Raw genomic sequence first — 25,987 nt, 5'->3', positions numbered from 1 at the left:
TAAGTTATGGCCAAACGGGTTTTGGCTTTCTGTTAGGGGTCTGTGAGACTTGCAGCTGAGGCTTCATGGGAACCGGGAACAGAGGCAACTGATAGAGAGCGACACAGAGGTTTAGGGAGTCTAATCCATTCCTGACACTGAAGCAACTAGAGTCATACCCACTAAATGAAGTAATTTTTTTTCCAGAAATGGGGTGCACAAGAAGCCAGGGTTAGAAAAGTGCAGATAGCTCAGAGTCTCGGGAGGAAGTTAGGGAGAAAGATGGGGAGAAAGAGAGACAAGGAGTGAGGAAGACCATTGAGATTTGCAAACACCAAAGAGGATATTAATATCAAGATGTTGTGTGATCAGAAGTCAATGAAAGGCAGCAAATGGGAGTGTGACCATGGAAAGGAAATTTGCATCAAGTTAAGATGCAGACTAGCTAAATTTCAAAAATATTGCCAAGCCGAGGGATGTCAGTGGCTAGGGAGTGGGCACCAAAGACAAGGCTTCAGTCTTGCTATGTATTTAACTGAAGGAAGTTTCCATGTATTCAGTACTGGATGTCGGATGAACAGTTTAAAGATTGGGTGGGTGTGGGGGGGGGGGGGGAAGGAGTCAAGAGAGGTGGTGGTGGTGACATAGTGTGTGTGGAACCTGACAGTCTACTCTCCGATGTAGCTGAGAAACAGGAAGCAGCTAATGATCCACCAGTGAGCCACACAGAGGGTGTGGGAACAGGAAAAGAAGCTATTGGAAGTGATTGATGAGTGAGAGGAAATGAGCCAGAAATGAGATAAGCAGTAAACCCAACGAAACATCACTAAGAATTTGCATTTTAAATAACATTTTATTAGTTCTCCATGCATCCCAAAGTGGTTTGCAACCAATGGATTATTTATAAAATGCGGTCACTATGTAAATCAACAGTGTAGACAACTTGTATGTTTCAGGCAGAATCTGAATATATTAACGGATATCAAACTATTCTCCTAAGCTTTTCTTAACCCATTTTGACCAATAGGTTTGACCAACATTTGGGAGGTCTGTGCCACGGTCTGTTAAAATGTTATTCCTATGCTACCTTAATCCTCTTCCTCACAGTGCCCTTGATGTACCCATGCCACACAGATGATAGTGGTTCAAGTTGGCAGCTCACCACCTTCTCAAGGGCAATCATGGATGGTCAGCAAACATTGGCCCAGCCAGAGACACACACGTCTGTCCGTGCAAACGCAGCACAAAACCCCAGACGATTGGGCAGGAGTGTGTCCAACAGCATCTTGGTACATCCTATCACAGGAAGCTCTTTTAAGCCACTTAATCTTGATACATGTGACTTAAACTGATTTTAAGGGAGAGTCACAAAAAAAATCAAATGTTCAACATTGAAATGAACAAAATTCAAATTACGGGAGCAAGAACAGAAATTGCTGGACAAACACAGTAGGTCTGGCAGCATCTGTGAAGAGAAAGCAGAATTAACATCTTCAGTTCTGTCAGTGGACTCAAAACGCTAACTTTGCTTTTCTCTCTCTCCAGCTGCTACCAGACCTGCTGCGTTTCTCTAGCACTTTCAGTTTCTGTTTCAGATTTCCAGCATCCACAGTTCTTTGTTTCAAACTTCTGGGCATGCTGCCGGTCTGAATGCTGTAACGTATCAGCTGAGATACTTCAACACAAAACAAAAGGCGGCAGTTTTGAAATTTCATTCGCTTCAGGTCACGAAGAATAATAAACATGAACTTTATTCGACATAAATGCTTTCAAAATCAATTCAGCGATTAGGAAAAGGTAAAGCGTCTGCATCACAGGAATGGGACACTATTTACAATCGTGGTTGCCACAGCGTCACTTGACACTAAAACGCTAAGTGGGACAGAGGGTGGAGATTTACAAATTAAAACCCACAATTTGTTTCGTAAGGAGGTCAAAGGAAGAACAGAACTACAACACTGCCAGCTCTCGAGGAGGAGAGGACGGGGGGGAATGACAAGGACGTTAAGCATCAACTGCACCCTCCTCTTCCTCCTCCTCTTCAAATTCACCCTGTTCATCAGCAGTGGCGTCCTGATACTGTTGGTACTCTGAGACCAGATCATTCATATTGCTCTCTGCCTCGGTAAACTCCATTTCATCCATACCTTCGCCCGTGTACCAGTGCAGGAAGGCCTTGCGGCGGAACATGGCGGTGAACTGCTCGGAGATCCGCTTGAAGAGCTCCTGGATGGCGGTGCTGTTCCCGATGAAGGTGGCGGACATCTTGAGTCCCCGGGGCGGGATGTCGCAGACAGCCGTCTTCACGTTGTTGGGGATCCACTCCACGAAGTAGCTGCTGTTCTTATTCTGGATGTTCAGCATCTGCTCGTCCACCTCCTTCATGGACATCTTGCCGCGGAAGATGGCGGCCACCGTCAGGTAGCGGCCGTGGCGCGGGTCGCAGGCCGCCATCATGTTCTTGGCGTCGAACATCTGCTGGGTGAGCTCGGGTACGGTGAGGGCACGGTACTGCTGGCAGCCACGGCTGGTCAGGGGGGCGAAGCCCGGCATGAAGAAGTGCAGGCGCGGGAAGGGCACCATGTTGACCGCCAGCTTGCGGAGGTCCACATTGAGTTGGCCGGGGAACCGCAGGCAGGTGGTCACCCCACTCATGGTGGCCGACACCAAGTGGTTGAGATCACCGTAGGTCGGGGTGGTGAGCTTCAGGGTGCGGAAGCAGATGTCATAAAGCGCTTCATTGTCAATGGAGTAGGTCTCGTCCGTGTTCTCGACCAGCTGGTGCACGGACAGTGTGGCGTTGTATGGTTCGACCACGGTGTCAGACACCTTGGGCGACGGCACGACACTGAAGGTGTTCATGATCCGGTCGGGGTACTCCTCTCTGATCTTGCTGATGAGGAGGGTACCCATGCCAGAGCCAGTCCCCCCTCCCAATGAGTGGGTGAGCTGGAAACCCTGCAGACAGTCACAGCCCTCAGCTTCCTTACGGATCACGTCCAGCACTGAGTCAACCAGTTCAGCTCCTTCTGTGTAGTGGCCTTTTGCCCAGTTGTTCCCTGCACCACTCTGGCCTAGAGAACAACACAAAAAGCAATGGTTTTGAAAAGTCCGTACTATTTCGGAGGAAGGCCTTTTAAGCGCACACCCCTTTAACGGCAATACAGGTATCCCTTGCTTTTCGAAAGTTTGCTATATGCCACTTTGCTTTTATGAAAGACCTAAATTAATACCTGTTTTCGCTAACCGAAAGAGGATTTTCACATTCAGAAAAAGAAGGCAACATTTTTCCCACATAAATTAATGCTTCTTTGCCTTACGCCATTTCAGCTTACAAAATGTTTCATTGGAACGCTCTACTTTCGGATAGCGGGGGACACCTGTCACCTGTATTTGTGTAGCGCCTCTGATTTACAAACCATCCCAGGGAGCACTTTAAAACCAAGCATGATGGAACCACATGAGGAGGTCCTTATCTGTTTCCATCCAGAACAACTATACAGAACAACCCCTGAGCTGTAAGAAAAAGCACCAGAGAGCACAGAGTCGTGATTTAATAAATTAATAAATGATTTAACTGGTTTGCTTGTGCAATATCAAATCTCACTCTGTTTATAGTTATATCAAGTTCCAAGAACCCACAGCAGTCAAGGACCTCACAAAGAATACTCCCATGGATCAGTCACACAGACAGAATTATATATTTCAGGCAATATTCCACACTACACTACCATTGCTATGTATGCCCTGTTGCAAAGACAAGGCAGATCTACCATGGGGAAGCTGGAGAGAGGGGCTGGGGGCAACATGAAGCCAAATAGTATCAGGACAAAGTTCAATAAGAAAACCCACTGCTGATTATCACCCAATGCCCACCCAGACCCCCAAAGCTGATGAATCAGTGTTCCTCCATCTTTCACACCACTGAAGGTAGCCAGGGGCCGGAATGTTCTCTTGATGGGTGACATTACTGCCCACAGTGCTGCTGGGAAGGAAGCTCCAGGATTCTAGCCCAGCAACAATGAACAAAACAACAATATAGTTCCAACTCGAGTCGGTGAGTGACTTGGTGGGAATCTTGGGAATTGCTTGGTCAGAGTGTGGATAAGGCTGAGATTAATAAATTCTTTTGTATTCAAAAGGAAGCAAGGGATATGGGAATTGTGCAAGAGAGTGACCGTGACAATCTATCATGATCTACACCCCGCCCCCCCCACCTCCAATTCTTCGACAATCTTCTGGATTATGGAAGCCTCTTTTTTAGCTAGTGTTTACAACTTCCAATTCTTTCCATGTATTGGAGACTTCTGAAAGTATCTGGTGCCATTACCAAAATGTATCACAGACTTTCCATAGTCACACCTTAACCTGAGGTTTATCAGGGTAATTCCTTCTCGCACTGCAATTGTTAGACTTTCCATTCACTACAACAGCCACCTTTAACACTGTTCAGTTAGATTTGATTAAGAAATTCAAGCTACTCAAAAAAAAACCTTGGCACCAATGAGTGAACATTCTTACCCAGACTGACCAGTGAGTGAGAGGGACATTCTTACCCAGACTGACCAGTGAGTGAGGAGAGGGACATCCTTACCCAGACTGATGAGTGAATGAGGAGAGGGACACTCTTACCCAGACTGACGAGTGAGTGAGGAGAGGGACATTCTTACCCAGACTGACCAGTGAGTGAGGAGAGGGACATTCTTACCCAGACTGACCAGTGAACGAGGAGAAGGACATTCTTACCCAGACTGACGAGTGAATGAGGAGAGGGACACTCTTACCCAGACTGACGAGTGAGTGAGGAGAGGGACATCCTTACCCAGACTGACGAGTGAGTGACGAGAGGGACATATTTACCCAGATTGACGAGTGAGTGACGAGAGGGACATTCTTACCCAGATTGACGAGTGAGTGACGAGAGGGACATTCTTACCCAGACTGACCAGTGAGAGACGAGAGAGACATTCTTACCCAGACTGACCAGTGAGTAAGGAGTGGGACATTCTTACCCAGACTGACCAGTGAGTGAGGAGAGGGACATTCTTACCCAGTTGGATTGGACTGAAAATGGATTTCAATGATAAAGCACACTACACCAGCCACAGTGAATTGCTCCCTCAATGAAGGCAGCAATACTTTGCAATGAGACTATTTAATTTCACTTTCATTGCAGTAAACAGTGTTTTGTCACCACTCCCCCAAAGCAAAATGAACAAGGGGGGAAGCACGAGAGTGAGGAGGAGGAGGAGGGAGGAGGGAGGAGAAAGAAATGGGGAAGTGGTGGTACAAGGAAGAGATGAAAGAACAATGAAAGCAATTGTTTCAGTCAAACCCTGCAGTGAGAGTCGTATCACCTCAAGCATTGTTAAAAGTTAACTTTGTGTCAGTTTTATTTTGTTTTAAGCAATGAAGAACTCTTTGTTAAAATTGCTGTTCAGAATATTTTAAGAATATTTGCAGAAATGTTTTAGCTACAACTATAAAATAATTCATACCAAATACAAAATTGTCAGGTCGAAAAATCTGACCAAAGGGCCCCGATCTGACAGAGTCCATGGTGCCCGGTTCCAGGTCCACCAGAATGGCACGGGGTACATACTTGCTACCTGTGGGAGGAACAAAGTGACAGAGTTACAGCGTACCAACAGGCCAACGCACAAACCATCTGTGACAAAAGGATGTCATTGCACTCTATTCAACCTTCCAACAACGGGTAAAAATAATGGGTGAGCAACAGGACAAAATAAATTGCCTCTGTTAAGCAAAGATCAGCGGTTGTTAAGTCTCTTTACAAGCTGTGGGATTCTTTTTCTTAACAATTTTACTTTCAAAGAGGAGACGTGAAATTGAAGCGTTTCATCCTGTACTCATCAGAGCTGAAACATAAGAAAACCAAAGTTTTAGAATAAGCAATTTGTACACCATGTAAAAAGTATGCTGATTGGTTACTGCTAATTGCTTTGGCTGTAGTTCAATCAACAATTCTCATTTGTATAAATTACTGGTTCCTTCCATTTTCTTGCATGTCAGTACTAATCAGTGTGAGAGAAAAAAGCCTCAATTTCATGTTTCCTTTTACCAGTGTTTAATTTTTGTATTACCAAGGAATTATTTCAGTAGAGCCCTCTGAAATGCAGTAATCCTGAGGTGGACTAATAAAATCTATGGCCCTACTTCCCTGTAACAGGAACAAATAGATCAATAAGAACTGCCAGGAATAAGTCAGAGCTCAGAAAATTCCCTAAAATTGAAAAAGAATTTGCTTAGCTTTCACACAGATACAATTGAGATTTCAATCAGTTCGAACTGCTTTGGGACCAAACCAGTTCATGTGCAGTGTCTTCCAGCTTCACAAAGAAAAGCCAAAGATGAACACATTCATAATAATGAAACCACGACAGAATCTTCCCCTAATTCAACTATTTAGAGAGTTTTTGTCTCCAAATGTGTACTTTTCAGAAAGTAACACTTTAACTCTTCAGTCACGCCAAAGGGAAATCAATTTAAACAGCTTCCTGTTTTTCTTCAGAGCTCCATGATTGTAATGGTTAAGGGACAGAGCTCTTAGTGCTAACATCAGAGATAATCTAGATCAATCTGCGCATTAAGGGAGGGAAGAATGTTCTGGCTATGGAGGGAGTTCAACAAAGGTTTACCACATTGATTCCTAAGATGGCAGGAATGATGTATGAAGAGACACCAGGTTGATTATGACTAGAGTTCGGAAGAATGAGGTGTGATTTCATAGAAACCTACACACAATGCCAACAGGATCGGACAGGGCAAATGCAGGAAGGATGCTCCTGATGACTGGGAAACAAGGACCAAGGGTCACTGGCTAAGGATACAAGATGGGCCCCAACTGGAGACAAGGAGACATTTCATCAACTGAGGAAGGTGAGCCTGTGGAATCCTCTGCCACAGAGAGTCTTTGAGGCCAAAACATTGAATGTTTTCAAGAAGGAGTTAGATATAGTTCTTTGGGCAGTAGGGATCACAGGGTACAGGGAGAAAACAAGGAACAGGATACGGAGTTAGATGATCAGCCATGAATGGAGGAGTAGGCTTGAAGAGCTGAATGGACTAGCCTTGCTCCTATTCCCTTTGATGGAAACCAATGCCTGCCTTGCGATTAGTCATTTGTTTGTAAAATTCTTCTTACACTCGTAAATATTTGAAGGTTGAGAGCTTTAATCAAGGTTGCAAAAGAATGCTGTGGCATCTTAAACTACTTCTGCAACTTACTAAAGTTAAAAGTATTTTACTTAAAAAGAACAAAATTCTCTGAAATACTGATCACCTCTTTAAAGCCAGATGTACAATATCAAAATATAACAATTACATCCTCACATTATCATATTTCTGAATCTAATGGTTTTATTCCTCCATTTCATTAACAAAACGTTCACTGCCTTACATACAAGTTGATTAACTAATTATGTATCGGCATGATGTTTCAGGATGACATCCAGTTTGGAAGTATTCTGTGATGAATACACAGTGTTATAACACAGTGGAGACTTGTCTACAGTGAGCATCTGACAACAACTTACTATAAGCCAGGCTCATTCCAATTTGGGCAAGGCCATTTTTCCAAAGCAACTAGTTTGTCAGGGTTGGTGGCCATTAGAAAATTAGAGTCCAACAAAGTGTAAGTAGAGCAATTCTAATTGAAAAAGCATCCCCAGAAAGACAAATTTCATAATAATTATCAAAACTCATCTTAACAAAATTAATTCCACATTTACTGACAAAATACAATGAAGAGCTACCCCAGCACTCATGATTCTGAGGGGAATCATACAACATTGGCAGAGGCACCAAGTTGATAGTCTTGTCAAAAAAATTGTGGTATCTACCCTGCTGACTGTCCAGGACAAAGATGGAGAGAAAACCAAGCATAAGGTGTGTCATGAGTCACTCATTTCTGATTAGTTACTTTATGTTTCCATTAGAGCGAAATTTTGCTCCCCCTTTTCCTACTACTCAGAATGTCCCAGTGACGGACAACGAAAGGAGTGAAAATAAAATGTTGTTTGACCAAACGAGACCGTGATAAATCTGTACGCATAACAACAGTGTGCATTCACACAGCTATCCAGTTGTGGTGAGCCATTCACAGTAGCATCATCAAACAATGTTTGACAATTAGCCACTAGCTTCAGTTACCCAGGTCACTGGTGAGACCACATCTGTAGTACGTACACATTGGTCTCCCTACTTAAGTGCATTTGAGTGGTTCAAAGAAGGTCTATTAGGCTAATAGATGGACTTGGTGAGTTGTCTTATGAGGAAATGCTGGACTTGCTCGGCTTATATCTGCTGGAGCTTCAAAGAGTTAGAGGTGACTTGTTTGAAACTAACAGGGCAGATGTGGAAAGGATATTCTTTCTGCTGGGAGATTCTAGAACCAGGGGTCACTGTTTATCAATAAAGAGTCACCCAATGAAGACAGAAATAAGGAAACCTTTCTCTACCAAAGGGTTGACAATCTTTGGAATTCCATTCCTCAATGAATGATGAAAGCATAATGTTTGAATATTCTTTAAGGTAGCGGTAGATAGACTCTTGAAAAACAAAGGGGTGAAAGGTTTCTGAGGGAGAAGGAATTTGGAATTGAAGTTAAAATCAGATCAGCTGTGATCTTATGGATTAGTAGTATAGACCAAAAAGGCGATATGGTCTTCATTTGCAACTTATTTAATGTCATACAGCAAGGAAATGGTCCGTGCCAAACACAATCCCAAACTAAACTAGTCCCACCTGCCTGCTCCTGGCCCATATCCCTCCAAACCTTTCCCATTCTATTTGTGAGGTTTCTTGGTAGTAATAGGTCAGGTGACCAACTTGGTTTGAGACATAGATTCCAAAGTGTGTCTTAAGGGAGGAGAAGTTTAGGGAGAGAACATCAGAATACAATCTGTTGCTGAAGGCAGGGCCACCAATGATGGAGCACTGGAAATTGAGGATACCAAAGGAGCCAGACTTGGACAGCGCAGAGATCACGGAGAGTTGTAGGGCTGCAGGAAAGTACAGAGGTGCGAGGTCATGGAGGGATTTGAAAACAAGGGAGAGAATTTTTTAAAATCTAAATGTCACTGGACCAGGAGCCAATGTAAATCAGCAAGAATGGTGGTGATAGGTAAACAGGATTTACTGCAAGATGGAATAGAGCTGCAGAGGGCTGGACATGTTTGAGCTTCTAAATGGTGGCCAGGAAAGCACTGGAACAAAAATGTGAGAAAACAGCGGATGCCAGAAATCAGAAACAAAAACAGAAATTGCTGGAAAGAAGAGCCAGTCTGGCAGCATCTGTGAAAAGAAAGACTTAATGTCTCGGGTGCAGTGACCCTCCTTCAGAACGGTCATTCAAATTCTCCCAATGGTGTGGCACCCAGAGCTATACATGATTTCGAGATGCCGGTGTTGGACTGAGGTGTACAAAGTTAAAAATCACACAACACCAGGTTATAGTTCAACAGGTTTAATTGGAAGCACACTAGCTTTCGAAGCGATGACAATCACCTGATGAAGGAGCGTCGCTCCGAAAGCTAGTGGGATTCCAATTAAACCTGTTGGACTATAACCTGGTGTAGAGCTATACACAGTACTCCAGCTGAAATCTAACCAGAGTTTTATATAAGTTTGCCATAAACTCCCTGCTCTTGTACTCTATGCTCTTATTCATGAAGCCTAGAATGTTGTATGCTTTATTAACAGCTCTCTCCACCTATTCTAAGTAGACAAGCAGGAGGCTGGAAGAACACAACGAGCCAGATAGAATCAGAAGGTGCAGAAGTCAACGTTTCGGGTATAACCCTTCTTTAGGACTGGATGTGGGGATAGGGGACTTGTATATAAAGAGAGGGGGGTGGGTTTGGGTGAGGAGAAGGGCGGAATGGTGAGGCAGTGATAGGTGAACAAACCCCACCTCCATTCCTGAAGAAGGGTCATACCCAAAGCATTGACATCTCCACCTCCTGATGCTGCTGAAAAATGTGTTGCTGGAAAAGCGCAGCAGGTCAGGCAGCATCCAAGGAGCAGGAGGATTGACGTTTCGGGACTTATGCCCAAAACGTCGATTCTCCTGCTCCTTGGATGCTGCCTGACCTGCTGCGCTTTTCCAGCAACACATTTTTCAGCTCAGATCTCCAGCATCTGCAGTCCTCACTTTCTCCACCTCTTGATGCTGCCTGGCTTGCTGTGTTCGACTTTGGATTCCAGCTGGATTCCAGCATCCGCAGTTTTTTTGTCTCTCTCTACCTATGCTGCCATCTTTAATGACTTGTACATGTACTTCCATGTATTCTTAGATTATTGCAGCATTGGAATAATCTCATCTCCAGCTATCAAAGGCGTTGATGATTCACCAATAAAATCCCCCCATTTCAAAGATATGTCATTTTAACTTTTCTCGCTGGGGGTTAAAAATTACTCCTATAATTCTGTAATTGCTCTATTTTAATGTACATCTTCTCCACTAACAATTGGATTTTAAAGCCCCAAAACAAAGGTGTGATATTTGATGTGTCAACCCACCAAAGCCATGTTACCCAAAATAAAAACAACTCATTCCTCCACTGCAATAAGTAAAAAGATTAAGCATTCAATAAAAAAATGCCAATCACTCAATCATAATCACTGAAATGTACGTGGGTAGATAGGTGGCAGATGATGTTCAATGCAAAGAAATGTGGAGGGATACACTTTGGTTCAAACAATATGAAGAAAGACAGAACAACTACAAAAGGTGTGCAGGAACAGAAACCGGAGAATATCTGGGAGTATGTATAAGTCAGGGTTAGAGTGGTGCTGGAAAAGCACAGCAGTTCAGGCAGCATCCGAGGAGCAGTAAAATCGACGTTTCGGGCAAAAGCCCTTCATCAGGAATACAGGCAGAGAGCCTGAAGCGTGGAGAGATAAATGAGAGGACGGTGGGGGTGGGGAGAAAGTAGCATAGAGTACAATAGGTGAGTGGGGGAGGGGATGAAGGTGATAGGTCGGGGGGGGAGAAAGAGGATGGAGTGGATAGGTGGAAAAGAAGATAGGCAGGTCGGACAAGTCATGGGGACAGTGCTGAGCTGGAAGTTTGGAACTGGGGTGAGGTGGGGGAAGGGGAAATGAGGAAACTGTTGAAGTCTACATTGATGCCCTGGGGTTGAAGTGTTCCGAGGCGGAAGATGAGGCGTTCTTCCTCCAGGCGTCTGGTGGTGAGGGAACGGCGGTGAAGGAGGCCCAGGACCTCCATGTCCTCAGCAGAGTGGGAGGGGGAGTTGAATTGTTGGGCCACAGGGTGGTGTGGTTGATTGGTGCGGGTGTCCCGGATATGTTCCCTAAAGCGCTCTGCTAGGAGGCGTCCAGTCTCCCCAATGTAGAGAAGACCGCATCGGGAGCAACGGATGCAATAAATTATATTGGTGGATGTGCAGGTAAAACTTTGATGGATGTGGAAGGCCCCTTTGGGGCCTTTGGATGGAGGTGAGGGAGGAGGTGTGGGCACAGGTTTTCCAATTCCTGCAGTGCAGGGGAAGGTGCCAGGATGGGAAGGTGGGTTGTAGGGGGGCGTGAACCTGACCAGGTAGTCACGGAGGGAACGGTCTTTGCGGAAGGCGGAAAGGGGTGGGGAGGGAAATATATCCCTGGTGGTGGGGTCTTTTTGGAGGTGGCGGAAATGTCGGTGGATGATTTGGTTTATACGAAGGTTGGTAGGGTGGAAGGTGAGCACCAGGGGCGTTCTGTCCTTGTTACGGTTGAGGGGGTGGGGTCTGAGGGCGGAGGTGCGGGACGTGGACAAGATGCGTTGGAGGGCATCTTTAATCACGTGGGAAGGGAAATTGCGATCTCTAAAGAAGGAGGCCATCTGGTGTGTTCTGTGGTGGAACTGGTCCTCCTGGGAGCAGATACAGCGGAGGCGGAGGAATTGGTAATATGGGATGGCATTTTTGCAGGAGGTAGGGTGGGAAGAGGTGTCATCCAGGTAGCTGTGGGAGTCGGTGGGTTTGTAAAAAAATGTCGGTGTCAAGTTGGTTGTCATTAATGGAGATGGAGAGGTCCAGGAAGGGGAGGGTGGTGTCAGAGATGGTCCAGGTAAATTTAAGATCAGGGTGGAATGTGTTGGTGACGTTGATGAATTGCTCAACTTCCTCGTGGGTGCACGAGGTGGCACCAAAGCAGTCATCAATGTAGCGGAGGAAGAGGTGGGGAGTGGTGCCGGTGTAATTACGGAAGATGGACTGTTCTACGTAGCCAACAAAGAGACAGGCATAGCTGGGGCCCATTCGTGTGCCCATGGCTACTCCTTTGGTCTGGAGGAAGTGGGAGGATTCAGAGGAGAAATTGTTAAGGGTGAGGACCAGTTCGGCCAGACGAATGAGAGTGTCAGTGGAAGGGTACTGTTGGGGACACCGGGAGGGGAAGAAACAGAGGGCGTGGAGGCCTGGTCATGGCGGATGGAGGTATAGAGGGATTGGATATCCATGGTGAAGATGAGGCGTTGGGGGCCAGGAAAACGGAAGTCTTGGAGGAAGTGGAGGGTGTGAGTCGTGTCTCGAATGTACGTGGGGAGTTGCTGGACTAGGGAGGATAGGTCAGTGTCGAGGTAGGTAGAAATGAGTTCAGTGGGGCAGGAGCATGCTGAGACAATGGGTCGGCCAGGGTGGTCAGGCTTGTGGATCTTGGGAAGGAGGTAGAACCAGGCAGTGCGGGGTTCCCGGACTATGAGGTTGGAAGCTGTGGGTGGGAGATCTCCTGAGGTGATGAGGTTCTGTATGGTCTGGGAGATGATGGTTTGGTGATGGGGGGTGGGGTAATGGTCGAGGGGGCGGTAGGAAGAGGTGTCCTCGAGTTGGCGTTTGGCTTCAGTAAAGATAGCAGAATAGGTAGAGAGCTGTTAATAAAGGATTCTGGATTAGTGGTGCTGGAAGAGCACAGCAGTTCAGGCAGCATCCAAGGACAGTATTCCAGGCTTCATGAATAGGACAATGGAGTTTGGGGCGGGGAGGCAAATCAGGACAGGACTTTTACACTTAATGGTAAGGCCCTGGGGAGTGTTGCTGAACTAAGAGACCCTTGGAGTGCAGGTTCACAGCTCCTTGAAAGTGGAGTCTCAGGCAGACAGGACAGTGAAAAAAAGGTGTTTAGCATACTTGCCTTTATTGGACAGAGCATTGGGTATAGGAGTTAGGAGATCATGTTGGTGCTGTACAGGCCACTTTTCAAATACTACGTGCAATTCTGGTCTCCTTGCTATTCGACAGATGTGAAATTTGAAAGGGTTCACCAAAGATTTACAAGGTTGTTGCCAGGGTTGGAGGGTTTGAGCTACAGGGAGAGGCTGAATCGGCTGGGGCTGTTTTCCCTGGAGCGTCGGAGGATGCGGTTTATAGAGATTTATAAAATCATGAGAGGCATGGATAAGGTAAATAGACAAGGTCTTTTCCCTGGGGTAGGGGAGTCCAAAATTAGGAGGCGTATGTTTATGGTGAGAGGGGAACAATTTAAAAGGGACCTAAGGGGCAGCTTTTTCACACAGAAGGTGGTGGGTACATGGAATAAAATGCCAGAGAAAGTGATGGAGGCTGGTACAATTACAACATTTAAAAGGCATCTGAATGGGTATATGAATAGCAAGGGTTTAGAGGGATATAGGCCAAATGCTAGCAAATGGGACTAGATTAATTTAGGATATTTGGACAGCATGTACAAGTTGGACTGAAGGGTCTGTTTCTGTGCTGTACAGCTCTATGACTCGATGGAGTACTGCACATAGCTTTGGGAGCCACATCACTGGAAGGATGTGAATACATTGGAGAGTGTGGGGTAGGGGTTTACTAGAACGGTTGAAGGAATGGGTCGCCTCAGTTATCATGATCGACTGGAGAAGTCGGCACTGTTTTCCTCAGACAGGAGAAGAAAGAGAGGAGATTTGATGGAAGTTTTCAAAACCATAAGTCGTCTGGACGGAATGGGTAGTAATTGCTCCCATTTGTAAATAGATTGAGAGACAGAAGGCAAATTTTTTAAAAAATGTTTTGAGGGGCAAAAAAATCTTTTCACACAAGGTGTGGATAGGGTGGGGAGTAGACAGGCTGGAGATGTGGTGGAGGCAGTTTGAATTGATGCACTCGAGAGGATATTGCATGATTGGATGGTAGAACCAATGTACATGGTAAAAGGAGAAAGGGAGGACAGCAGATGCTGGAGATCAGAGCTGAAAATGTGTTGCTGGAAAAGCTCAGCAGGTCAGGTAGCATCCAAAGAGCAGGAGAATCGACGTTTCGGGCAAAGAAGGGCTTATGCCCGAAACGTCGATTCTCCTGTTCCTCGGATGCTGCCTGACCTGCTGCGCTTTTCCAGCAACACATTTTCAGTACATGGTAAAAGGGAAAAGGTGGGAGACTGGCAATGCTCAGAGGCTGAATGACCTCATTTTGCACTGCAACATTGCTGTGGCTTACTTTCTGTCTGCATGTCAGGTTCTCTCTAATTAAGATTTCTGAACCTACTCAAACTCAAGGTCACAGCAGGACCTGGCAGACTGCATCAGCTATAAGCAGTTGTCAGTCCATATAAGTTGCATTTTGTGAAGATGGAACTGCTGTGATTAATCAATTAGCCACATCAGGTCTTTTATTAAGTTCTTAGCTCCCAGAGCAAAATTGTAAATAAAGACTCGAAGGTGCCTACAGATCATCACACCCAATTCCTAAACAATGCAGAATGGTGTGTTGTTTCCCTGGTGCCAGGATCAAGGATGTCTCAGACAGGGCGCGGAATGTTCTCACGGGCGAGAGGGGCCAGCAGGAGGTCATTGTCCACATTGGAACCAATGACATTGGAAGGGAAAAGGTTGAGATTCTGAAGGGAGATTACAGAGAGTTAGGCAGAAATTTAAAAAGGAGGTCCTCAAGGGTAGTAATATCTGGATTACTCCCAGTGTTACGAGCTAGTGAGGGCAGGAATAGGTGGATAGAGCAGGTGAACGCATGGCTGAGGAGCTGGTGTATGGGAGAAGGATTCACATTTTTGGATCATTGGAATCTCTTTTGGGGTAGAAGTGACCTGTACAAGAAGGACAGATTGCACCTAAATTGGAAGGGGACTAATATACTGGCAGAGAAATTTGCTAGAGCTGCTTGGGGGGATTTAAACTATTAAGGGGGCGGGGGGATCCCAGGGAGATAGTAAGGAAAGAGACCGGTCTGAGATGGGTACAGCTGAGAACAGAAGTGAGTCAAACAGTCAGGGCAGGCAGGGACATGGTAGGACTAATAAATTAAACTGCATTTATTTCAATGCAAGGGGCCTAACAGGGAAGGCAGATGAACTCAGGGCATGGTTAGGAACATGGGAATGGGATATCATAGCAATTACAGAAACATGGCTCAGGGATGGGCAGGACTGGCAGCTTAATGTTCCAGGATACAAATGCTACAGGAAGAATAGAAAGGGAGGCAAGAGAGGAGGGAGGCTGGCATTTTTGATAAGGGATAGCATTACAGCTGTGCTGAGGGAGGATATTCCTGGAAATACATCCAGGGAATTAATTTGGGTGGAACTGAGAAATAAGAAAGGGATGATCACATTATTGGGATTGTATTATAGACCTCCCCCAATAGTCAGAGGGAAATTGAGAAACAAACTTATAAGGAGATCTCAGCTATCTGTAAGAATAATAGGGTAGTTATGGTAGGGGATTTTAACTTTCCAAACATCGACTGGGACTGCCATAGTGTTAAAGGTTTAGATGGAGAGGAATTTCTTAAGTGTGTACAAGACAATTTTCTGATTCAGTATGTGGATGTACCGACTAGAGAAGGTGCAAAACCTGACCTACTCTTGGGAAATAAGGCAGGGCAGGTGACTGAGGTGGCAGTGGGGGAGCACTTTGGGGCCAGTGACCATAATTCTACTTGTTTTAAAATAGTGATGGAAAAGGATAGACCAGATCTAAAAGTTGAATTTCTAAATTGGAGAAAGGCCAGTATTAGGCAAGAACTTTGGAAAGCTGATTGGAGGCAGATGTTCGCAGGTAAAGGGACGGCTGGAAAATGGGAATCCTTCAGAAATGAGATAACAAGAATCCAGAGAAAGTAAATTCCTGTCAGGGTGAAAGGGAAGGCTGGTAGTATAGGGAATGCTGGATGACTAAAGAAATTGAGCGTTTGGTTAAGAAAAAGAAGGAAGCATATGTCAGGTATAGACAGGATAGATCGAGTGAATCCTTAGAAGAGTATAAAGAACGTAGGAGTATACTTAAGAGGGAAATCAGGAGGCCAAAACGGGGACATGAGACAGCTTTGAGAAGTGTGGTGCTGGAAAAACACAGCAGGCCAGGCTGCATCCAAGGAGCAGAAGAATCGACGCTTCGGGCATAAGTTGTTCTTCAGGAAACTTATACCCAAAACGTCGATTCTCCTGCTCCTCGGATGCTGCCTGGCCTGCTGTGTTTTTCCAGCACCACACTTCTCAACTCTGGTCTCCAACATCTGCTGTCCTCACTTTCTCCTACATGAGATAGCTTTGGCAAATAGAATTAAGGAGAATCCAAAAGGTTTTTACAAATATATTAAGAACAAAAGGGTAACTAGGGAGAGAATAGAGCCCCTCAAAGATCAGCAAGGCGGCCTTTGTGTGGGGCCACAAAAAATGGGGGAAATACTAAATGAATATTTTGCATCATTATTTACTGTGGAAAAGGATATGGAAGATATAGACTGTCGGGAAATAGATGGTGACATCTTGCAAAATGTCCAGATTACAGAGGAGGAAGTGCTGGATGTGTTGAAATGGTTAGAGGTGGATAAATCCCCAGAACCTGCTCAGGTGTACCCAAGAACTCTGTGGGAAGCTAGAGAAGTGATTGCTGGGCCTCTTGCTGAGATATTTGTATCATCGATAGTCACAGGTGAGGTCCCGGAAGACTGGAGGTTGGCAAACGTGGTACTCCTGTTTAAGAAGGGCAGTAAAGACAAGCCAGGGAACTATAGACTGGTGAGCCTGACCTCAGTGGTGGGCAAGTTGTTGGTTTGAATCCTGAGGGACAGGATGTACATGTATTTGGGAAGGCAAGGACTGATTAGGGATAGTCAACATGGCTTTGTGCATGGGAAATCATGTCTCACAAACTTGATTGAGTTTTTTGAAGAAGTAACAAAGAAGATTGATGAGGGCAGAGCAGTAGATGTGATCTAAATGGACTTCAGTAAGGTGTTCGACAAGGTTCCCCATGGGAGACTGATTAGCAAGGTTAGATCTCATGGAATACAGGGAAAACTAGCCATTTGGATACAGAACTGGCTCGAAGGTAGAAGACAGAGGGTGGTGATGGAGGGTTGTTTTTCAGACTGGAGGCTTGTGACCAATGGAGTGCCACAAGGATCAGTGCTGGGCCCTCTACTTTTTGTCATTTACATAAATGATTTGGATAAGAGGTACAGTTAGTAAGTTTGCAGATGACACCAAAATTGGAGGTGTAGTGAACAGCGAAGAAGGTTACCTCAGATTACAACAGGATCTGGACCAGATGGGCCAATGGGCTGAGAAGTGGCAGATGGAGTTTAGTTCAGATAAATGTGAGGTGCTGCATTTTGGGAAAGCACATCTTAGCAGGACTTTCATACTTAATGGTAAGGTCCTAGGCAGTGTTGCTGAACAAAGAGACCTTGGAGTGCAGGTTCATTGCTCCTTGAAAGTGGAGTCGCAGGTAGACAGGATAGTGAAGGCGGCGTTTGGTATGCTTTCCTTTATTGGTCAGAGTATTGAGTACAGGAGTTGGGAGGTCTAGTTGCGGCTGTACAGGACATTCATTAGGCCACTGTTGGAATATTGCATGCAATTCTGGTCTCCTTCCTATCGGAAAGATGTTGTGAAACTTGAAAGGGTTTAGAAAAGATTTACAAGGATGTTGCCAGGGTTGGAAGATCTGAGCTACAGGGAGAGGCCGAAATGGCTGGGGCTGTTTTCCCTGGAGCGTCGGAGGCTAAGGGGTGACCTTATAGAGATTTTCAAAATTATGAGGGGCATGGATAGGATAAATAGACAAAGGCTTTTCCCTGGGATCAGGGAGTCCAGAACTAGAGGGCATAGGTTTAGGGTGAGAGGGGAGAGATATCAAAAAGAGACCTAAGGGGCAACTTTTTCACACAGAGGGTGGTACGTGTATGGAATGAGCTGTCAGAGGATGTGGTGGAGGCTGGTACAATTGCAACATTTAAAAGGCATTTGGATGGGTATATGAATAGGAAGGGTTTGGAGGGATATGGGCTGGGTGCTAGCAGGTGGGACTAGATTGGGTTGGGATATCTGGTCAGCATGGACAGGTTGGACCGAAGGGTCTGTTTCCATGCTGTACATCTCTATGACTCTATTAAATCAGCCTCAAACTTTCAAATCTTGCCCATTATCCTTTATTCCTACTCTGGCTGTATAGAAAAAGATCATGTACAGTGATGAGTTGATTAATACTCCAATATTATAAGTGCAATGTATACAAGGGATTCTGGGGTTGATGTGGAACCACTTGCTAAACACCCCACCCGACTTCCCTTTGGATCAAAGCCAACAAAATGGAGGACTGGACATAGCTGAACTTATGATTTGCTAATCAGATGTTTGTATAATGGGATATTGAGCATGACCTTCCCAGAAAAGGGATGTTAAGAGTCACCTTTGGATGCTGTATCCAGTCAGGTGCAGTGGGTTGACTGAGGATGTGGCCGAATGACCAAGTTGAGGGATACACCCACTGGAATGCTGTTGAGGTGGATGCAGGAGGAGAGGGCAGGCATATGTCAGAGGTGCTGCACGGCTGACTGGCACAAATCACTTATGGCAATAAACTATGGCAGCGTTTCACCCACTGACATCCTCAGCATTGCCAATCTTCTCCTTCAAAATGATTGCTACGCTTGAATGCCATGGTGCCCTGAGCTCGCTTGCTCTCTCCCTCCCACCCTCCTCCAGACAAACATTGAGGGTCGTGCATTGCAGCAGGAACTCGTTAATGACCACCACAATTATCCAAACTGGCTGCCGAGGTCTAACAGGTGGATTGCTTCTGCATTCTGAATCCACCTCCAATACAAAAAAGTACGGAGACAGAGGGACACATTAGGGAGGTGGCCTGAGAGGACTTTTAGCGATTTTGCTGATCCTCCATGTCAGAAACGAGACCTTTAATATATAGCACCTTTTGGACTAAATGTGGAATTCTTATAGAACTTGCGAGCATAGCATTAGGCTGCCGCAGGAGGGAAATGGCTTTCTTTCTCTGTCTGGACAATTAGATATGTCAAGGTTTCCTGATTGAGGTTTTCATGTTGACATTCCTAACTTGATAAAAGGCTACAAGACACTGTCCTGAAAATGTGTTGCTCGAAAAGCGCAGCAGGTCAGGCAGCATCCAAGGAACAGGAGAATCGACGTTTCGGGCATCAGCCCTTCTTCTCCTGAAGAAGGGGTGATGCCCGAAACGTCGAATCTCCTGTTCCTTGGATGCTGCCTGACCTGCTGCGCTTTTCCAGCAACACATTTTCAGCTCTGATCTCCAGCATCTGCAGTCCTCACTTTCTCCTACAAGACACTGTCCTACCAGCACAAAAGTCTGGTAAAGGCCAATACTTGGCTTGCAATGCAAGGTAAGCTAAAAGTTCAATGTCGTCCCAAAGTGATGTGGGGGAGCGGGTTGAGGTGATGAGAGGAGCACCCTGACATTTTGAGTATCCGTCTTAAACTCATTGGTTGGTAGGGTGCCCACACATGATTGGCATAGGGTAAACATTGGAATAAAGCATACCATGGGGTGTTCAGAGGCAGGGGTTAGTCCTCGTTAGGCAGGTGCCCAATTCTCAGATGGGGAGGATGGAGAAAGGAAGAATTTCTTAACATTTCATTGCTGGGCTTAACTACTTATGTAAGCAATACAGGCTACTCAGCAGAACATTACTAGGTGCAGAGATTAAAACACACTGCACCATCCATCTCTACATCCTCAGGAAGCAGTAAACCAGTTCTCACCTGTCATGAGTTATATGCTTTTCCTCTTTTGTTTTGTTAATTAATTCTATCTAAACTGTTGCTTAAATAACCTAACAACCTATGTGCAGTTACTTAGGAATATCTTACTTCATCTGGAATTCCCAACCCTTTAAATACACCATCCCATCTCTAAACACACCTCAACGATGCTTGGAAAACCATGCCCCCTCCCCCACTACCAACTTAAAATTCAGCTCTCACATCCTCAAGTATTTTCACCACAGTTTCTCATCAGTAGATTGAAGTTATTGCTAGTTTACTGGACAATTCACCTCAACAAGTCGATTCAAAACACCAGTATCCTTACCTTGTACTTTGTCACAGCAAGTATTAGTTATCCTCTCAGAATCCACCCACACTGCCATCTCTCTCCATGGCTCATGATAGTCATTAGTATTCATGTCCACAACTAAAAGCAGATTACAAAGCAAAAAGCGTGTGCATGTTCCTGGATGAAAATGAGCAGCGTTCAGGATGAAATCAGGTTCATCCTTAACTGTTGTCAGTCTCACAAAGCTAAGGAGGGCATGGTATTTTTGTAAGACCTCAGCAAAGATTAAGATCTGTTTTAGTTATTTTTCCAAAATCAGGTGCCAGAATGGTTGACAACACAAAGGAGGAACCTCTGCTGAAACCTCTCTTCACAGACAAGCCTTTTTAAACTTTCAGTCCAGCCCACTTTGCTCATGGCTTATTTGACCTAATATAAATTTGCAGCTTATGTAATAGTTTTTTTTTAAAAACACCATAATTTTTTACATCTAAGTTGACCTAGTATATAAAATGACCCAGTTTTTTTTCAACTTTTAAAGTCATGTTTTGCATAGAAGTCAAACCTCCCCCACTCCAATAAATGCACATTAGTAATCAGCCTCAATTTTTCACCCCACAAATGCATGCTTTACTTACAGGTTCCTTATAACTGGGCACAACTGTTTATGTAGTTATAAAAAAAGGCTGTGTTTTGAAATGCGATGCTCATGACACTTTCAAATGGTGAGCACCTACACCCACACACATGGTTAACATTTATCAATCAACGCCCCACAGTTGTTTTTGTAGGAGGATGGGGGTGCAGTGCGTTTTCCAAGACTTCAAAAATTGACTTATGAGCTGAAATATATGGTGTTTGCATGGTAGAACTGAGCAGCTCAGGACTTTACATTTTGAGGATTGGAGAATAAGGACGCAAACGTTATGCTGCAGTTGTACAAAACCCTGATTAGTCCCCACGTGGAGTACTGTGTGTAGATCTGGGCACCACACCTTAGGAAGGATACAATGGCCTGGGAGGGAGTGCAACGTAGGTTTACGAGAATGGTACCTACGTAGGTTTACAAGAATTGGTGGTTAAGTTATGAGAAAATTTCATACAAATTTCATACAAATTAAGCCAGTTTTCTCGAGAATTAGCAAGTTAGTGGGTGATCTGTTTGAAGTCACAGAGTCACAGAGATATACAGACAGAAACAGCCTGCTAGTTTTGGACTCCCATTTGGAACTCTCTTTCACAAGTGGCAAAGGATGCAGCATCAGATGCTAATTTTGAATCTGAGATAGATATATATTTTGTTGAGTAAAGGTATTCCAGAGAGATGGGCCAAAGGCAGGTTTGTGGAGTTAGGCCACAGATCAGCTATGATCTCATTGAATGGCGGAACATTGAATGGCCTACTCCTGTTCCCACAGCAAGTTATCACCGGTGTGTTACCAAGACAACACAGCACGGGTAATTAAAAAAACAGAAAAGGCTGGAGAACTCAGTAGGTCTGACAGCATCTATGGAGAGAGGAACTGAGTTGATGTTCTGAGTCCAATATGATTCTTCTTCAGAAGCAGACTGGTATTGGACTGAAACATTAATTCTGTTTTTCTCGCCACTGATGTTGTGAAATTTGCTGAGTTTCTCCATCATTCTCCACCTTTTATTTCAGATATTCAGCATCTGCATATTCTGCTTTTACATTAATACAGCATGGGTTCGAGATGGAGGTAAATACTTACACAGTGAAAAGATTTCCCCAATGTCTCATAGACTTGAATAAAATTGTGAAAATGTAATAAAGGTAATAGCATCATAATTACAGAACAGTGAAATCAAATAATATTGAAATAACATTTATAATATCCGGAGAATACTGGAATTATCATCTCATTTACCGGGTACAGGCAGTCCCGGAACATATTACTTCGCTTTTCCCCCGCAAACCATCAGCATTACTTCATTGGTTGTACAGCGCTTTCGGATGTTCTGATGGCGTGAAAGCGCTGTATAGACGCAAGTCTTTCTTTCTTTTTCTTTGCAAAAAGAAAATGCAGAGGTTTTCTGCATAAAAATATTGTTAGCATTCTACAATAATGGTGCAGCGGTTATTCAATATACAGGCAGTTCATTTCATTGTTGAGAAAAAGCATTTTTAGGCAGTTACATCAAACAGGCTAGTTCCAAAAGATAATGGACGTTCATCTCTCCCTCTTCTCTTTCCAACAATGTGCATGTGCCAGTCAGAAAACCTTTGCTTTGGGTGATTTATTTTCCTTTTTTTTAAAATTGCAGCTTCTTTTCTTAAGTCTCACTGCATGATATCAAATCAAGTCATCATTCCTTTCCCCCACCCAATGAACGGTTGCTTAAACAGGTCAGAGAGAACATGGTGACAGTGATGCTCCCATTGTCTGTAATGCCCAGGAAAGGGAAATGTTCCTTCAGAATGTCAAGACCCACTACCAAGGTTCATACATTAATGGTGGGTCAAGTTGGAGGTTGCCACTCGAAGTCCAATGTGTCAACAAGAAATGTTTTTGAAAAACTATTAACAAATGTGAAACTAGTTTGGGAGAAGATGTGTAGCTCAGGTGCTCGTTGTTGTGGTTCTGTTCGCCGAGCTGGGAATTTGTGTTGCAGACGTTTTGTCCCCTGTCTAGGTGACATCCTCAGTGCTTGGGAGCCTCCTGTGAAGCACTTCTGTGTTGTTTCCTCCGGCATTTATAGTGATTTGTATCTGCCGCTTCCGGTTGTCAGTTCCAGCTGTCCGCTGCAGTGGCCGGTATATTGGGTCCAGGTCGATGTGCTTATTGATTGAATCTGTGGATGAGTGCCATGCCTCCAGGAATTCCCTGGCTGTTTTCTGTTTGGCTTGTCCTATAATAGTAGTGTTGTCCCAGTCGAATTCATGTTGCTTGTCATCTGAGTGTGTGGCTACTAAGGATAGCTGGTTGTGTTGTTTTGTGGCTAGTTGGTGTTCATGGATGCGGATCGTTAGCTGTCTTCCTGTTTGTCCTATGTAGTGTTTTGTGCAGTCCTTGCATGGGATTTTGTACACTATGTTGGTTTTGCTCATGCTGGGTATCGGGTCCTTCGTCATTTTGCTCATGCTGGGTATCGGGACAAAGGACCCGATACCCAGCATGAGCAAAACCAATGTAGTGTACAAAATCCCATGCAAGGACTGCACAAAACACTACATAGGACAAACAGGAAGACAGCTAACAGTCTGCATCCATGAACACCAACTAGCCACGAAACGACATGACCAGTTATCCTTAGTAGCCACACACTCAGATGACAAGCAACATGAGTTCGACTGGGACAACACTACTATTATAGGACAAGCCAAACAGAGAACAGCCAGGGAATTCCTAGAGGCATGGCACTCATCCACAGATTCAATCAATAAGCACATCGACCTGGACCCAATATACCGACCACTGCAGCGGACAGCTGGAACTGACAACCGGAAGTGGCAGATACAAATCACTATAAATGCCAGAGGAAAGATCACAGAAGCGCTTCACAGGAGGCTCCCAAGCACTGAGGATGTCACCTAGACAGGGGACAAAACGTCTGCAACACAAATTCCCAGCTCGGCGAACAGAACCACAACAAAAAATGTGAAACTAGCTCCAAGTATGTGACACAGAGGAGCTGCGCAGGTCTACAATGTTGAATGTGGCTCTGCAGCAAGATCTTGGGAGGATTCTACAGTATAAATGGATTAACTGATATGATTTGTTACACATGAAAATACTAATGGTTGACCCACATTTTCATGTCCAAGGTGTAACACCATGACCAGATACGTTTGCACAAGGTGATGTGCAGATACATTGGCAGTCAAGGTCACGATCAGATGATGGGGATGTTACTGCACTTTTTGGATTTCCAATTTTGAAATTTATTTTGTACTTTTTTACTGCAGTGGGTTCTCTAGCATTTTCTGTGCAGAGGATACATTGTCATGGCCTGCTGCACCTGCTCAAAACAACACAGCCACTCACCCCACCCCCTCCCAAAAAAGGCTGTAAACCTCATTAGTATAAAACTAGAACATCTCCGCCAGATAACAGATGGGCAGAAATCTGACAATCCCACTGGGATGCCTTAGCTCCATTTTGGTTTAAGTTTGTAAAATCTGTTCTTTAAATCAATCACTGCTCCCAGTAACCACTGTGCTGAAAGTTTAGCAATATAATCAGTGTGCCTTTATGGGGCAAATACTCATGACTTTGGGAGAGGGCTTGATACCCAATGGGATGACTGTCACAATGAAAATCACAGATGCAGGACTTTAAGCCTGAAGCGCGCTGAGAGAGGCACAGACGCCCACACTTTGCAGAAAACACACGATGGGGGGGGGGGGGGGGGGAATGCATTGATTTGTCGGGCACAGAACCCAAGAGGAGGTTGTGAATAATGAATGGGAGCTGGAGGGGAGGCTCAGAGCCGGACAGAAACGAGTCTAACCGCCATCCCTCCCTCCCCCCACAACCAAAACAACACTGATTGAAAATGAAAAGGGCAAGAGGTGGCAGATACAGGCTGCTGTTTAGGTACCTGCCGCTTCATTGTAGTAGACATTTATTCTCTCCAGTTGCAAGCCGTCATTTCCCTGGTAGGTGCCAGTGGGGTCGATGCCATGTTCGTCGCTAATCACCTCCCAAAACTTGAAAGACAAAAAGCAATGGTTAGTGCTGGGAGGGGAGAAGAGTGAGGCCAGGAGCGGACAGCCACAGCATCAAGCAGCGTTAAGCACATGGACTGCATTGAGCCACTGAGCAAACTCTCTCTCTCTGCTGTGCTCTTCCAGCACCACTAATCCAAAATCAAAACCCCAGGCAGCTATTCTGCATTTCCCCCACCTCCCTCTCAAGGCAGGAACAATCTTCCTTACAATTCAAATCACAAAGAAGGTCTGTTTCCATTGCACACGCCCCATGCTACAAATATAGGAGGTTCCCTTTTCAACAAATTTGGAATCTTTGCAATTGCCTGGAGCGGGTCTGTGCAATAACATTACTGCAGCGACTGGCAGTTTGCAAGGAAACACTTTGCATTTCCCCCATTAAGCCAGCGTTCATTTGTAATAAAAGGACCGGATCTTCTTTTTCTCTCTGCCACTGACCAAGACTATATTTAAATTTCACAATACGATTAACATTATTTATTTTCTATCGGAAGACACTGTTTTGCCATCTGAGCAGTCATTTCCATTCAGACTCCCCAGCATTTATACTGCAGTGGTATACAACTGATAAACGGATCTAAATATATGTTTTTTAAAAAATAAATCTAGATTGGTCTTTGTTGATGTGACTACCTTGGCCCCGATCTGGTTTCCACATTGTCCAGCTTGAATGTGCACAATCTCACGCATTTTGACACTTCCTTGTGTTCAGCCGCTTCCAGACCTTCCCTCGACCCCGTTCTCCTGTCAGCAACAAAGAGGCTACAATTCCTTACCCTCCCCAAAATCCCCAGGAAAGCGGGATTGGAGGAACCGGGGCTGAAGGCGGAGTCTCACCCCGCCATGTGACAGGGCACTGCCGCAAACCCCATGCTAACGCTGAGCTCCCTCGCCAACACCAACCACTGCACCCAGATTCTTCACTCCAGTCGCCAGCTCTGGCAGCTGTTGTTATGTTCCAGAATGAGAACACAGAACCAGGCCATTCAGCCCACCGTGTCTGT

The 25,987-nt window shown here is 45.0% G+C and overlaps 1 protein-coding gene across 2 annotated transcripts; it reads right to left on the bottom strand.

Annotated features, from left to right (window-relative positions):
* Window positions 1-812: 812 nt before the first annotated feature.
* LOC140464887 (tubulin beta-2A chain) lies at window positions 813-25,767 on the bottom strand. 2 transcript variants are annotated; one of them, XM_072560464.1, is made up of 4 exons: window positions 25,617-25,767; window positions 24,854-24,962; window positions 5,478-5,588; window positions 813-3,053 (listed from the first exon to the last, which is right to left on the bottom strand). In XM_072560464.1, the coding sequence occupies exons 1-4, from the start codon at window positions 25,671-25,673 to the stop codon at window positions 1,984-1,986; spliced, it is 1,347 nt and encodes a 448-aa protein (XP_072416565.1). In that variant the 5' UTR covers window positions 25,674-25,767; the 3' UTR covers window positions 813-1,983. The 2 variants fall into 2 exon arrangements, with proteins under 2 accessions (XP_072416565.1, XP_072416566.1); XM_072560465.1 differs by lacking the exons at window positions 24,854-24,962; window positions 25,617-25,767 and adding an exon at window positions 22,180-22,312.
* Window positions 25,768-25,987: the final 220 nt, after the last annotated feature.

This window comes from Chiloscyllium punctatum, chromosome 41 (assembly GCF_047496795.1).
Source record: "Chiloscyllium punctatum isolate Juve2018m chromosome 41, sChiPun1.3, whole genome shotgun sequence".
Classification (NCBI taxonomy): Eukaryota; Metazoa; Chordata; class Chondrichthyes; order Orectolobiformes; family Hemiscylliidae; genus Chiloscyllium; species Chiloscyllium punctatum.
The sequence above is the reverse complement of the archived record's forward strand: the minus strand, read 5'-3'. Positions and strand labels throughout refer to the sequence as shown.

Coding starts and splice junctions, on each gene's coding strand:
- LOC140464887 (XM_072560464.1), bottom strand. CDS start 25,673: ATGCGTGAGATTGTGCACATTCAAGCTGGACAATGTGGAAACCAGATC. Junction 5,589..24,853: donor CTACTACAATGAAGCGGCAG/GTACCTAAACAG, acceptor TTCCTCCCACAG/GTAGCAAGTATGTACCCCGT. Junction 3,054..5,477: donor ACCTGACAATTTTGTATTTG/GTATGAATTATT, acceptor GTTGTTCTCTAG/GCCAGAGTGGTGCAGGGAAC.